This window comes from Cryptomeria japonica, unplaced genomic scaffold, assembly GCF_030272615.1.
Source record: "Cryptomeria japonica unplaced genomic scaffold, Sugi_1.0 HiC_scaffold_116, whole genome shotgun sequence".
Lineage (NCBI taxonomy): Eukaryota > Viridiplantae > Streptophyta > Pinopsida > Cupressales > Cupressaceae > Cryptomeria > Cryptomeria japonica.
Window position 1 is genome coordinate 154,452 of NW_026728938.1, and position 14,574 is coordinate 169,025.

A 14,574-nucleotide genomic window follows, 5' to 3' on the forward strand; every position below is an offset into this window, starting at 1 on the left:
CAAAACGTTATGATAGGATATGGCAATGTGAATATATAATAGAACATTGCATATAACACTTCTGCACAAGTAAAATTGAGAAATAAGATAAATAAGAACGAGAATAAAAATAAAATTCAATTTAGATGATTTATATATGTGGATGTTCAACCACATAGATTACATTAACTTTCATGTACTTTTTCTTTCTGGTATAAATCCTTGAATAGAACTTTATGATAGGATGCGGTAATGTGAATACATAATAGAGCATTGAATATAACAGTTTTGTACAAGTAAAATCTCTAAATCTTAAAAATGAATAAACTAATTAGAGCAAAATTTAAGAATGAGATAAACAAGAATGAGAATAAGTTGGAAAGCCGGATAAACCGACTAAGAATAATTATGTGTAAACTAATTTTAAATATTTTTAGAAAACTAACCCTCCGGTTACAACACGTTTTGGAATTTCGATCTGAATGGGTCCACAAAATTCAATGGGAAGAAGGAATTGGATTACGAGTTAAGTGTACGGAAATACTTAGTGAAGGTATGGACAGAAAAAAATACGATTCACTTCGAATTGCAGCAGTCTATTCTACTTCTAGAACAATTCCAGACGGGCAGAGATAGAGAAGGGGAAATTAAATAAATTCGTCTATCCTTCTAAGAGGATCGATATTGTTATGTGGACACGTCGGGGAATCTGTTGATTTTGATTTAAGGCTCCTTCTCACTCTCTCTGTGTATATATATTGCATGGAGTGGAGTAGATGAGAGCAGAAAAAGGTTTCGAGGTTTAGAAAAGAAAAAGAGAAATGGAGCGTTCAAAGCTGTTGGGTTTTGTGGTCTTGATATGCTTTACTATTCCAACGATATCATGTTCTTCGGACAGACTGTTTAGTGGTTGGCCGAAGTCTAGCAGCGATGAAAATGTAAAAATAAGGGTGAATATGACGCGCAGATCAGAGAGAGAGTTGGGTTTTTCTGAGAGATTGGGTTTGGCTGTGGATCGAAGTAAGAAGCGAATGAAGAAGATAGAGGCATTGATAAGAGGGCAATTAGACGCTGAAACGCCCGTTGAAGTAGGGGATGGAGAATTTCTGATGAGCGTTGCACTGGGAACGCCCTCTGTGAGCTTCGAAGCGATTGTGGACACGGGGAGCGATCTGATTTGGACTCAGTGCAAGCCTTGCAAGGACTGCTTCTCTCAGCCTACGCCAATCTTCGACCCCTCCAAGTCCCCCACATTTTCCACAATTCCCTGCGGTGATTCTCTTTGTGACGCCTTGGGGAGTACACAAACCGGATGCAATCCAGATTGTACCTTTATGTATCAGTATGGCGATGGTTCCTTCACCAGCGGCGACCTGGCTTACGAGACATTGTCAATTGGGAGCAGCAAGGTTAAAGGCATTGCATTTGGATGCGGGCATGACAACGAAGGACAAGGATTCTCTCAGGGTGGTGGCCTTGTGGGACTGGGAAGAGGTGGTCTCTCCCTTATCTCACAGCTGGGTTCCAAAGCAGAGAACATGTTCTCTTACTGTCTTTTGCCCATCACCGACTCTTCTTCACAAACCAGCCCCCTCTTCTTCGGCGAGGGTGCTTCCTTGAGCGGAGGAGCCAAGACTCTCCCACTCATCAAGAGCAGTATCATTCCCACTTTCTGGTACATTCCTATTACAGGAATCACCCTCAATGGTAAGGCACTAGATATTCCTCCTGGAACTTTCGATCTGCAATCGGACGGCAGCGGAGGTATGATCATCGACTCCGGAACCACTGTTACCATCCTGGACCAGGCTGCCTACTCTCCTCTTAAGGAAGCAATTCAGTCCGCCATTGATCTCACTCCTGTAGACGGCTCTTCTACAGGTTTGGATCTTTGTTACCACACATCATCCGCTCACCTCACCTTGCCAACCCTCGTCTTCAACTTCAAAGGCGGCGTGGATTACGAGCTTCCGGCAGACAACTTTTTCATTCAGGCATCTGAAAATCTCTTGTGCCTGGCAATGTTGGGTGAACCATCGGGGAATCCTTCCATCTTCGGAAACATACAGCAGCAAAACTTCCATATCCTTTACAACAATGCTCAGAACACGCTCTCTTTCAAGCCCACTAAGTGTGATTCTCTTTAAATCATCATCTCCCTCTTCTAATTCTTCTTCTTCTCTTTTTCTGTCTCTCTCATTTCCTCTTCCTCTGTCCTTCGAATGCAATATGTGATCTCGTCTCCTGCGTCTGCCTATTGCACTGTCCGATATGCGAATCATGTAAATTTTCATCTTCGTAGCTGCTTATTTTCAGTAAAATTGTTTGGCCCCTGTTGTTCTCGGGGACCTTCATCTATGGTTCCTTATGATATGCTACACTATGTGTGTTATTTTGGCATGGAAATGAAGGTGCGATAATTGATTATCAAAATATAAATTGCGTGTTAAAACAACGACAAGAGAATTTATATAATTATAAAGCATTTGTAATGGTCTTATCTTTTCTTCAAGTCTTAAGTGTAAAATAAATTATTGTATGCCTATGAATATTTTTAATGGTATTTAACTTTAAGATCCGTGTCTGTGATTTATACATTCAAATAATACTTATTTTCAATCATGTCCGTATTTCACATTACTAAGATCAAACACAATTTAATGTAGCCTATATATAAGGTAAGGTTGTTGCTAAGAAGGTCTCTCTAATTTTCTCACAATTACTATTGTATAATTTTCTACTAGAGAAGACGAGTTCTCGAGAATTAAGAATATCATTTTGGAGCCTTTGCAATTTATTTAAAAGTGCTAATATTTAAGGCTATGCCTATATCACGATTCACGATTACCTATCAACGCTTTATAGTGCATTCGATGACATCTTACACAAATCTTATATAGAAAACTTATTGATGGTGAATCGGGGCCTCTCATTTGAAAGGTTGCTACTACACTACAACGCACCTTAGATAATAAAATTAAATTATGTAATGTATTTGTGCTTCAAAGTATGGATGTTAGACCACACATCAATTTTCAGCCATTGATAATGTGACATGATTACTTGTTTTCAACATTTTAATAGGATTGCATTAGGTTTTGGAACTTTTTTTCGTGACCTAAAAAATTAAAATATTAGTGGACTACAACATAATAACACAATTATTGAGAAAAGTTTTGATTGCCTACAAAAAATCATAGTATCTTCACTCTTTCACCTTGTAAATCCTAACATGTTAATTTCAATTTCACATGATCTATGTTGCAGTGTCTACTTACGTATTATTATAGTCCAATGAACACAAAGGATACTAAAATCAATTATTTGAGAGAGTTGACACTTATTAGATTTTTAGATAGCCAAAAAACTTCTCAGATGAATAAAATATTGGTTGAGATAATTCTTAAATAGATATTATTATATTTATTTAAATAAACAATAATTTCTTAAAAAATATCCTTAATATAGAGGGAGAGAGAACTAATTATATATTCCAAGGAAAAAGTATTCGTAGTATTACATAGTTTACAATTGATAAAGCATTAACAAGTAAGAAACACACAATGAATAATAAATAAAACATATAAATTTAAAATAATTATTAAATCAACCTCATACTTATTTCACCTTGACAATGCAAGGAGGGTAAGAGGAGGGATGGCGGCCCAATATGCTATTCATATAGTTTCTAAGGGCATTGGACAACATCTAAACTAACATCTTAGCTTATATTTTCTTAGTTTATTCAATTGGGCGATGAAGGTGAAGAGTGGAGTGCATTTACATTTGATTAAATTCTTGTTCTAATTTCATTCTTATTATTTATTTATTATCTTGTAAAACTATTGTGCTAACTAGATAATGTGCAACCTTTGTTAAGGATTTTTCCATCTCCCTCGACCCGATCAACCACCTAAGGTGAGATGCATTTAGAGCTACAAGCGATATAAAAAATTCTATGTTTCTCAATGCTCGACAATGTATGTCACACGAGGATAATATTAGGAAGTTTTAGATTGAACCAGTTTAAACAGAGCCTCCTCTTTTCTTTTTTTATTTTATTTTGGTAATTACTCCTTCAGCAAGGCATTTAACTAGCTACAATTGCTTTGTATCCATTAATTTACTATTTTGGGTCATGAAAATAATGTATTCTAGTATAATGCCATTTCATTTTTCTTTACTTATTATTATTATTATTATTTTTCTATCGAAGATTCTTGTTGCAACGGATATAGATGCTGGAAAATATTTATTTATTATTCAATGTATAGCTAGAAAGGAAGAAGGATCATTCAATTGGGAAAGGGATAATTTTACACTCTTAACTTAAATACAATAGAGCACTACAATTATTCGGTTGGTTTACTTTTTTATGGAAGCACTCCTTATAAATCATGTATCATAGTAGAGATGTCGACATTTGAATAATTGGCTGGCACAGGCCAAACCTAATCCCAACTAACTCTTCCATCATATTGCACACGTAGACTACTTTCATATACCGTCCTAAAGAATCCCATCTCAAAGCACATAGAGGTACCATGTTTCGAGAAGTCCAATGGGAAAGTTGATCTTAGCACTCACTTGACAACATTTACTACTTTATCTATTGGCTTGATTCTTGAGGATTCTCTTCCTGCAAAAATCTTTTTCATTTCATTGAAACAAATGACATTGGATTGATTTTTCCCTTTATCTATTAATTCAATAAACTCTTTCTCATATCTTGTTAATCAATTTTTATAACGTTTAAAAAAAAATATTGGACCTAAAGTAACATTAATTGATGGTGCAGCGAAGGGGAATCCCGGACCTGCTGGATATGGGGGAGTGGTGCGTGATAATAATGGCAGGATGGTCTCGATGGTGGCCCTCTCTTTGGGTACCTAGACAAACCACTTTAGTGAGGCCTTCACAACGTATACCAATATCAAATTGGCCAAAGAGAAAGGTTTGAGAAGGGTCTTCTTGGAGTGTGACTCCCTAAACATCATTAATTGTTTAACAACTTCCTCCTCCCCTAGTTGGTCTATTAAACATATTATTGAAGATAGCCTAATGCTTCTCAGGGGATTCTATGAATTTAACATTTCACATGTCTATCGTGAAGGTAATAAGGTTGCCGATATTTAGGCCAACATTGGGGCCGACTTGCCAAGTAGGAAAGTTTGGAACATTTATGATCGGATCCCAGAGGATCTTCTTAACCTACTCCGTAATGATCATGATGCGTGCGAAGCTCAAGGGGCTTTCGGAAATGATGGAGAATGACGTCTTCCAAAGTGTCCTGGGCAAGACTTCTTCTATGAGGGGAAAGTCAAACTTTCTGGTGGCGTTTCTGATTGTTTTTGTTTAGCTCAACTCTGTTTGTGTTGCAGGTTGTTGAGAATCGGTATTTTCCAAGATTGGGGGAGATAGGAACCATTTGGAGCCCATAGTCTATGAAAAATGATGAAATAAGGAAGCAGTATGCAAAGAACTTTCGATAAGTGTTTTTACTAGTTATATCGAGACGCTTCATGGTGCGGATGCCCTTGTTACCGAGGCCTTTGTTCATGGGTGGAAGTATGGTGTGCTCTGTGTCTATGGTATGGAGCTGGAGGTTGATGAGGAGATGGTGGATAAGGTGTCCAACATGCTATTCATATAGTTTCTAAGGGCATTGGACAACATCTAAACTAGTAGCTTAGCTTATATTTTCTTAGTTTATTCAATTGGGCGACGAAGGTGATGAGTGGAGTGCATTTACACTTGATTAAATTCTTGTTCTAATTTCATTCTTATTATTTATTTATTATCTTTTAAAACTATTGTGCTTACTAGATAATGTGCAGCCTTTGTAAAGGATTTTTCCATCTCCATTGACCCGATTAACCACCTAAGGTGAGATGCATTTAGATCTACAATGATATAAAAAATTCTTTCTTAGTGCTTGGCAATGTATGCCACATGAGGATACTATTAGGAAGTTTTAAATTGAACCAGTTTAAACATAGTCTCCTCTTTTCTCTTTTTTCTTTTATTTTGGTAATTACTCCTTCAGCAAGGCATTTAACTAGCTCCAATCGCTTAGTATCCATTAATTTACTATTTTGGGTCATGAAAATAATGTATTCTAGTATAATGCCATTTCATTTTTCTTTACTTATTATTATTATTTTTCTATCGAAGATTCTTGTCGCAACGGATATAGATGCTGGAAAATATTTATTTATTATTCAATGTATAGCTAGAAAGGAAGAAGGATCATTCAATTGGGAAAGGGATAATTTTACACTCTTAACTTAAATACAATAGAGCACTACAATTATTCAGTTGGTTTATTTTTTTATGGAAATAATCCTTATAAATTATGTATCGTAGCAGAGATTTGGACATCTGAATAATTGCCCAGCACAAGCCAAACCTAATCCCAACTAACTCTTCCACCATATTGCACACGTGGACTAATTTCATATACCGTCCTAAAGAATCCCATCTCAAAGAAAACAGAGGTACCATGTTTTGAGAAGTCCAATGGGAAAGTTTATCTTAGCACTCACTTGACAACATTTACTACTTTATCTATTGTCTTGATTCTTGATGATGCTCTTCCTGCAAAAATATTTTCCATTTCATTGAAAGAAATGACATTGGATTGATTTCTCTCTCTATCTATTAATTCAATAAACTTTTTCTCATATCTTGTTAATCAATTTTTATAACATTTAAAAAAAATATTGGACCTAAAGTAACATTAATTGATGGTGTGGCGAATGGGAATCCCAGACCTGCTGGATGTGGGGAAGTGGTGCGTGATAACAATGGCAGGATGGTCTCAACAATGGCCCTCTCTTTGGGTACCCAGACAAATCACTTTAATGAGGCCTTCACAATTTATACCAATATCAAATTGGCCAAAGAGAAAGGTTTGAGAAGGGTCTGGTTGGAGTGTGACTCCCTAAACATCATTGTTTAACGACTTCCTCCTCTCCTATTTGGTTGATTAAACATATTATTCAAGATAGCCTAATTCCTCTCAGGGGCTTCTGTGAATTTAACATTTCACATGTCTACCATGAAGGTAATAAGGTTGCGGATATTTAGGCCAACATTGGGGCCGACTTGGCAAGTAGGAAACTTTGGAACATTTATCATAAGAGCCCAGTGGATCTTCTTAACCTACTCCGTAATGATTATGATGCTTGCGAAGCTCAAGGGGTTTTTGGAAATGATGGAGAATGACATCTTCCAAAGTGTCGTGGGCAACACTTCTTTTATGAGGGGAAAGACGAACTTTCTGGTGGCTTTTTTAATTGTTTTTATATGGTTTATGTCAACTCTGTTTGTGTTGCAGGTTGTTGAGAATTAGTATTTTTTAATATTAGGGGAGATAGGAACCGTTTGGATCCCATAGTCTGCGAAAAATGACGAAATAAGGAAGCAGTATGGAAAGAACTTTCGGTAGGAGTTTTGACTAGTTATATCGAGATGCTTCATGGTGTGGATGCCCTTGTTACTGAGGCCTTTCTTAATGGGTGGAAGCATGGTTTTATCTGTGTCTATGGTATGGAGCTGGAGGTTAATGAGGAGATGGTGGCTAAGGTGTCCAAAATTCTGAACAAGGGCACCAAATTCTACAAGCATAAGAAATGTGCGATGGTGGCGATGAAAACGTTTTTCCCGCCGAAGGAAAGGGAGAAGGTGAGAAAGAATAATAATGTTGGGTGGGAGAAAAAATCACTTTCAAAGCCATGGTACGAGGTCTCAGAGGTTATCGTGCGCCGCCTCACCGTTGATGGTAAATCCTGTAGCTTACTTAGCTATCACTTTGTCATTATTAATCATTTTCGGCATCACAAGTGCATTTCCTTGGCCTTTTATTTGGTCTCATCATTGAATAATAGCATTAGGGCTCACGAGAAATGTGCATCCTCCCTTGTTCTCCATGAGGGCTTATTCCCGTTGATTATGAAGTATGCCAAGACTATCCATGTCGAGAGGAATACGAGTGCTAAAACTGGTATAGAATACAAGAAGAATGTCCATATTCATTATGGGGAAATCTCTTCTGATGAAGAGGTGGACTTCGATGGGAACAAAGTCTTTCACATTTATAACAAACAAGGACCCTCATCGTCTAAAATCCCTAACCGTACTAGCAGAAAATAAATTATTTTATCTAACGAGGAGGATGACCCTGAACATGTCCCTAATTCGGTGGACGGTAGTTCTGATGTGAAGGTTAAAAGAGTGGCCAGCGTTTCTATGTCAAGAGCTATTGACAAAACCAAAGTATTTAACAATGTCAACGAGAATTATTCTAAGCGACCGAATGCCTCTCAGATTGATTTGGACGGGCCTGCGGAGGATTAGGGTGTCAATGTTTCTATACCTACTCTTGGTGGTGGGTTTACTCCTAAGGAGATGGTTTGTCGGTCCCTGAGAATACGATTACGAATATTAACTTGAGGAATTTAAAGGATAACCAAAATGCCCAATTCACCTAGATTTTTCAAGAGATTAATAATCTCAAAGAGAAGGCCAATCCACCTAATGGGGACCTCGACAGTACTAGGTCTCGAAGACGCATACCCTGGCTAATGGTATTAAAGACCTTAAGGAGGAACATGAAGAGCACATTAAGGCTTTGGAAAATGACTTATAAACATCAGCATAGTTTGAGTGTGGTGGTGGAGGTGAGTATGTCTGCCATGAACAATACTAGCATTGGTCTACGTAGACTCAATGAATAGGCTGAAGTTCTTCATTATATTTCTCAGGGCAAGTGCCCCACTGGTAGCATTGAGATGGTGAAGAAAGATAAGGTTGTGAATGCTGGTACCTGTAAGAAACTTAGGGCTCCCTCAGAGGATGTGGATGCGGATCTGGATACGAAAGAGAAGCCCCTACTTGGTCCAGCGACGAGGCTCCATAGAAAAGATAAGGGTGTGACCCGTGTTGACAACATCATTAAGAAAGTTCAGAAAATCAATGAGGATGTCATTCAGAAGAATGACAAATTGGTCAAAGTGTTGTAGTTTTGTTATGTAGAAATTCTGTATTGTTCTTGTCTGTTGTTCTATGGGGCTGCTTTTCCCTGGTTTTTATGGGTTGGTTCGCATCTGTTTTTTTGTTGGGTCCTTGAAGGTCGAGTTTTTATGATAATATTACAATAATACTAATACAATTTACATGATTTGTATAGTTTATTTCTATTTGAAAATAAAAAATTATTCTATTCTATTTACATTTTCACCATAAATTACTTGAACTATTTAAACAAATAGGTTTCTATTCAATAATATTATTATTATATATAATACATTAACAGAATAATAAGTAAATAACTTAAAACCCACTAACATAGTCATTTTAACACGTACAAACATAGTAAATTTTGAAGTGTCTATAAAACCCATACAACTTTTTTAGGGTTTCGGAATTACTAGATGGTTTGATTTAGACAAATGGAAACATAAAGGTTGAGTGTACTTAGTAATTAAAAAAGGTCCCACCATTCACTTATCATGGGAAACCGTGCAACAACTAAATTGTATAGAAATAAAAAATAAGAAAATAATGACATTTATGAATTATTAAAGAGGCACACGGAACAAGTGGCAGGAACGCTCAAATATTTGAGAGTACTATGTTTGCATTAATGGAGGAGTAGAATTTTCGAAAAAATCTCATCTGATCGTGACTGCAAGAGGAGAGATAGTGGTAAAATGAGAAGATCAAGAGATGATGGGCAGTGCACACATTCTGACAAAAAATGAAGAATAAAACTAATGGACAGCGGACAGCTCCAATATTCCCAATCGTCTTGCAATGCTGTCTCCTTTACTCACAATCGTTGATGCCCAAAAACAGCTCATCCAATTCATATAAGAGACGCCTTCGGCATAATAAATTCATGTACTATTTTCCCTCTTCTATAATTTCTCTCATATGAAGCATGCAATCACCATTTCTAAATAAAGCTTTTATATGATAGGATGTGGTAGTATCAATATACCATAGGGCACTACGTCACAGAACCTTTTGCACATGAAGATACCCCTAAACTTACTACTCATTTTCATATTTCTTAATCTTCTAGATTGTTAAATAGGTTCACGTATTTTATTGATGTCTATTTAATTCTTGAGATATAAGCTACTCACTATACATAATTTCTCTATTTTTTAGGCTCTCATGAAGGATTCAAATGTAAAGAATGAGTATCACATGCTAGTATGTGCCAAGGTCCATTACTCTATCTATATTAACTATTATTTGACGTCCAAGCATCTAATTTAAACGATATATTCCACATTCCATATGCTTTGAGATGTATTACTATTTTAGGATTCACATGCACGTCAATGTATGGTCAAAACATAATGGTAAAATATTTTAATCTAGTCAAACTATCCTTAGTTTTGGGTATATTATTAGAGGATGGATTAATTCAACCATATATCAAGAAATGATGCAATCTTGTCGAAATCTTGGCCCATTCTCTAATTAGCCACCCTTATTAATTTACATACACCCCCTTATATTCTATCTTATCCCGTGGATTCATGCACACATTCGTATGTATCACATTTATTATTAGATTATTCTCCATCCACACCTCAATGTCTAGGCATTTATTCTCTACATAAGTATTAGCCTTTTTTCTGTTATTGGTCAATAATGGGGCGTCCAATCAATATTGCACCATACAATACTGACCCTTGAGATTTAGCAATTTAAATTCGAATTTTTTAACTCCAAACCTTTTATTCTATCATAATTACATTTAGTACCTGTTTTATGTGATTTATTGAACATTTTGGTTTTTGAAAGAATTCAATGTGCATTTATTTAACATGCAGTCGCTTTGAGAATTCATTGAATACGAATTTGCATAAATGAAACATTTATCATAGAAAGGCTTTTGGTTGGAGCACCAAGATGAATCTATCTCCATCAAAGTTTTCATCTTGGGAAATTTGCATGCTTCTTTTCCATTTACCTAAATTGGCCAGGCTCGTGAAGCCGACCATTCCGAAGGATAACCTAGGAGAACTTGACCCTAGTGATCTACCAGGCTCCCTAATGTGATTTTAACTATTGCGAATGCTTGACAATTAGTGAAGAGTTAATTTCAAGGTAAATTGACGAAAAGTGAGATTTATTAGATCAAATGTTAGGGAAGAATTTATATTCACACATATAGAACTTACGCATATCTATGGATTTGACATAAAACAATCGTGGACATGGGGAGTGATCCTTAGTTGACATGACTTTCATGCTTATCACTGATACAACTACATACCCAATTCTTAAAAGATGGATTCTTAAATTCAATTTAGATGATTTATATACTTGCATGTTCAACCACATAGATTACGCTAGCTTTTATCTACTTTTTCCTTCTGGTATAAATCCTTGAGCAAAACGTTATGATAGGATATGGCAATGTGAATATATAATAGAACATTGCATATAACACTTCTGCACAAGTAAAATTGAGAAATAAGATAAATAAGAACGAGAATAAAAATAAAATTCAATTTAGATGATTTATATATGTGGATGTTCAACCACATAGATTACATTAACTTTCATGTACTTTTTCTTTCTGGTATAAATCCTTGAATAGAACTTTATGATAGGATGCGGTAATGTGAATACATAATAGAGCATTGAATATAACACTTTTGTACAAGTAAAATCTCTAAATCTTAAAAATGAATAAACTAATTAGAGCAAAATTTAAGAATGAGATAAACAAGAATGAGAATAAGTTGGAAAGCCGGATAAACCGACTAAGAATAATTATGTGTAAACTAATTTTAAATATTTTTAGAAAACTAACCCTCCGGTTACAACACGTTTTGGAATTTCGATCTGAATGGGTCCACAAAATTCAATGGGAAGAAGGAATTGGATTACGAGTTAAGTGTACGGAAATACTTAGTGAAGGTATGGACAGAAAAAAATACGATTCACTTCGAATTGCAGCAGTCTATTCTACTTCTAGAACAATTCCAGACGGGCAGAGATAGAGAAGGGGAAATTAAATAAATTCGTCTATCCTTCTAAGAGGATCGATATTGTTATGTGGACACGTCGGGGAATCTGTTGATTTTGATTTAAGGCTCCTTCTCACTCTCTCTGTGTATATATATTGCATGGAGTGGAGTAGATGAGAGCAGAAAAAGGTTTCGAGGTTTAGAAAAGAAAAAGAGAAATGGAGCGTTCAAAGCTGTTGGGTTTTGTGGTCTTGATATGCTTTACTATTCCAACGATATCATGTTCTTCGGACAGACTGTTTAGTGGTTGGCCGAAGTCTAGCAGCGATGAAAATGTAAAAATAAGGGTGAATATGACGCGCAGATCAGAGAGAGAGTTGGGTTTTTCTGAGAGATTGGGTTTGGCTGTGGATCGAAGTAAGAAGCGAATGAAGAAGATAGAGGCATTGATAAGAGGGCAATTAGACGCTGAAACGCCCGTTGAAGTAGGGGATGGAGAATTTCTGATGAGCGTTGCACTGGGAACGCCCTCTGTGAGCTTCGAAGCGATTGTGGACACGGGGAGCGATCTGATTTGGACTCAGTGCAAGCCTTGCAAGGACTGCTTCTCTCAGCCTACGCCAATCTTCGACCCCTCCAAGTCCCCCACATTTTCCACAATTCCCTGCGGTGATTCTCTTTGTGACGCCTTGGGGAGTACACAAACCGGATGCAATCCAGATTGTACCTTTATGTATCAGTATGGCGATGGTTCCTTCACCAGCGGCGACCTGGCTTACGAGACATTGTCAATTGGGAGCAGCAAGGTTAAAGGCATTGCATTTGGATGCGGGCATGACAACGAAGGACAAGGATTCTCTCAGGGTGGTGGCCTTGTGGGACTGGGAAGAGGTGGTCTCTCCCTTATCTCACAGCTGGGTTCCAAAGCAGAGAACATGTTCTCTTACTGTCTTTTGCCCATCACCGACTCTTCTTCACAAACCAGCCCCCTCTTTTTCGGCGAGGGTGCTTCCTTGAGCGGAGGAGCCAAGACTCTCCCACTCATCAAGAGCAGTATCATTCCCACTTTCTGGTACATTCCTATTACAGGAATCACCCTCAATGGTAAGGCACTAGATATTCCTCCTGGAACTTTCGATCTGCAATCGGACGGCAGCGGAGGTATGATCATCGACTCGGGAACCACTGTTACCATCCTGGACCAGGCTGCCTACTCTCCTCTTAAGGAAGCAATTCAGTCCGCCATTGATCTCACTCCTGTAGACGGGTCTTCTACAGGTTTGGATCTTTGTTACCACACATCATCCGCTCACCTCACCTTGCCAACCCTCGTCTTCAACTTCAAAGGCGGCGTGGATTACGAGCTTCCGGCAGACAACTTTTTCATTCAGGCATCTGAAAATCTCTTGTGCCTGGCAATGTTGGGTGAACCATCGGGGAATCCTTCCATCTTCGGAAACATACAGCAGCAAAACTTCCATATCCTTTACAACAATGCTCAGAACACGCTCTCTTTCAAGCCCACTAAGTGTGATTCTCTTTAAATCATCATCTCCCTCTTCTAATTCTTCTTCTTCTCTTTTTCTGTCTCTCTCATTTCCTCTTCCTCTGTCCTTCGAATGCAATATGTGATCTCGTCTCCTGCGTCTGCCTATTGCACTGTCCGATATGCGAATCATGTAAATTTTCATCTTCGTAGCTGCTTATTTTCAGTAAAATTGTTTGGCCCCTGTTGTTCTCGGGGACCTTCATTTATGGTTCCTTATGATATGCTACACTATGTGTGTTATTTTGGCATGGAAATGACGGTGCGATAATTGATTATCAAAATATAAATTGCGTGTTAAAACAACGACAAGAGAATTTATATAATTATAAAGCATTTGTAATGGTCTTATCTTTTCTTCAAGTCTTAAGTGTAAAATAAATTATTGTATGCCTATGAATATTTTTAATGGTATTTAACTTTAAGATCCGTGTGTGTGATTTATACATTCAAATAATACTTATTTTCAATCATGTCCGCATTTCACATTACTAAGATCAAACACAATTTAATGTAGCCTATATATAAGGTAAGGTTGTTGCTAAGAAGGTCTCTCTAATTTTCTCACAATTACTATTGTATAATTTTCTACTAGAGAAGACGAGTTCCCGAGAATTAAGAATATCATTTTGGAGCCTTTGCAATTTATTTAAAAGTGCTAATATTTAAGGCTATGCCTATATCACGATTCACGATTACCTATCAACGCTTTATAGTGCATTCGATGACATCTTACACAAATCTTATATAGAAAACTTATTGATGGTGAATCGGGGCCTCTCATTTGAAAGGTTGCTACTACACTATCACGCACCTTAGATAATAAAATTAAATTATGTAATGTATTTGTGCTTCAGAGTATGGATGTTAGACCACACATCAATTTTCAGCCATTGATAATGTGACATGATTACTTGTTTTCAACATTTTAATAGGATTGCATTAGGTTTTGGAACTTTTTTTCATGACCTAAAAAATTAAAATATTAGTGGACTACAACATAATAACACAATTATTGAGAAAAGTTTTGATTGCCTACAAAAAATCATAGTA

General features: G+C 36.9%; 2 protein-coding genes across 2 annotated transcripts; both read left to right on the forward strand.

Annotated features, from left to right (window-relative positions):
- Positions 1–800: 800 nt before the first annotated feature.
- LOC131865667 (aspartic proteinase nepenthesin-1-like) lies at positions 801–2,126 on the forward strand. The gene has a single exon (XM_059215341.1). The coding sequence runs from the start codon at positions 801–803 to the stop codon at positions 2,124–2,126; it is 1,326 nt and encodes a 441-aa protein (XP_059071324.1).
- A 10,067-nt stretch (positions 2,127–12,193) lies between these two features.
- On the forward strand, positions 12,194–13,519 carry LOC131865668 (aspartic proteinase nepenthesin-1-like). Its single transcript, XM_059215342.1, has one exon. It carries the CDS (start codon positions 12,194–12,196, stop codon positions 13,517–13,519), a length of 1,326 nt encoding a protein of 441 aa, XP_059071325.1.
- Positions 13,520–14,574: the final 1,055 nt, after the last annotated feature.

Coding starts and splice junctions, on each gene's coding strand:
- LOC131865667 (XM_059215341.1), top strand. CDS start 801: ATGGAGCGTTCAAAGCTGTTGGGTTTTGTGGTCTTGATATGCTTTACT.
- LOC131865668 (XM_059215342.1), top strand. CDS start 12,194: ATGGAGCGTTCAAAGCTGTTGGGTTTTGTGGTCTTGATATGCTTTACT.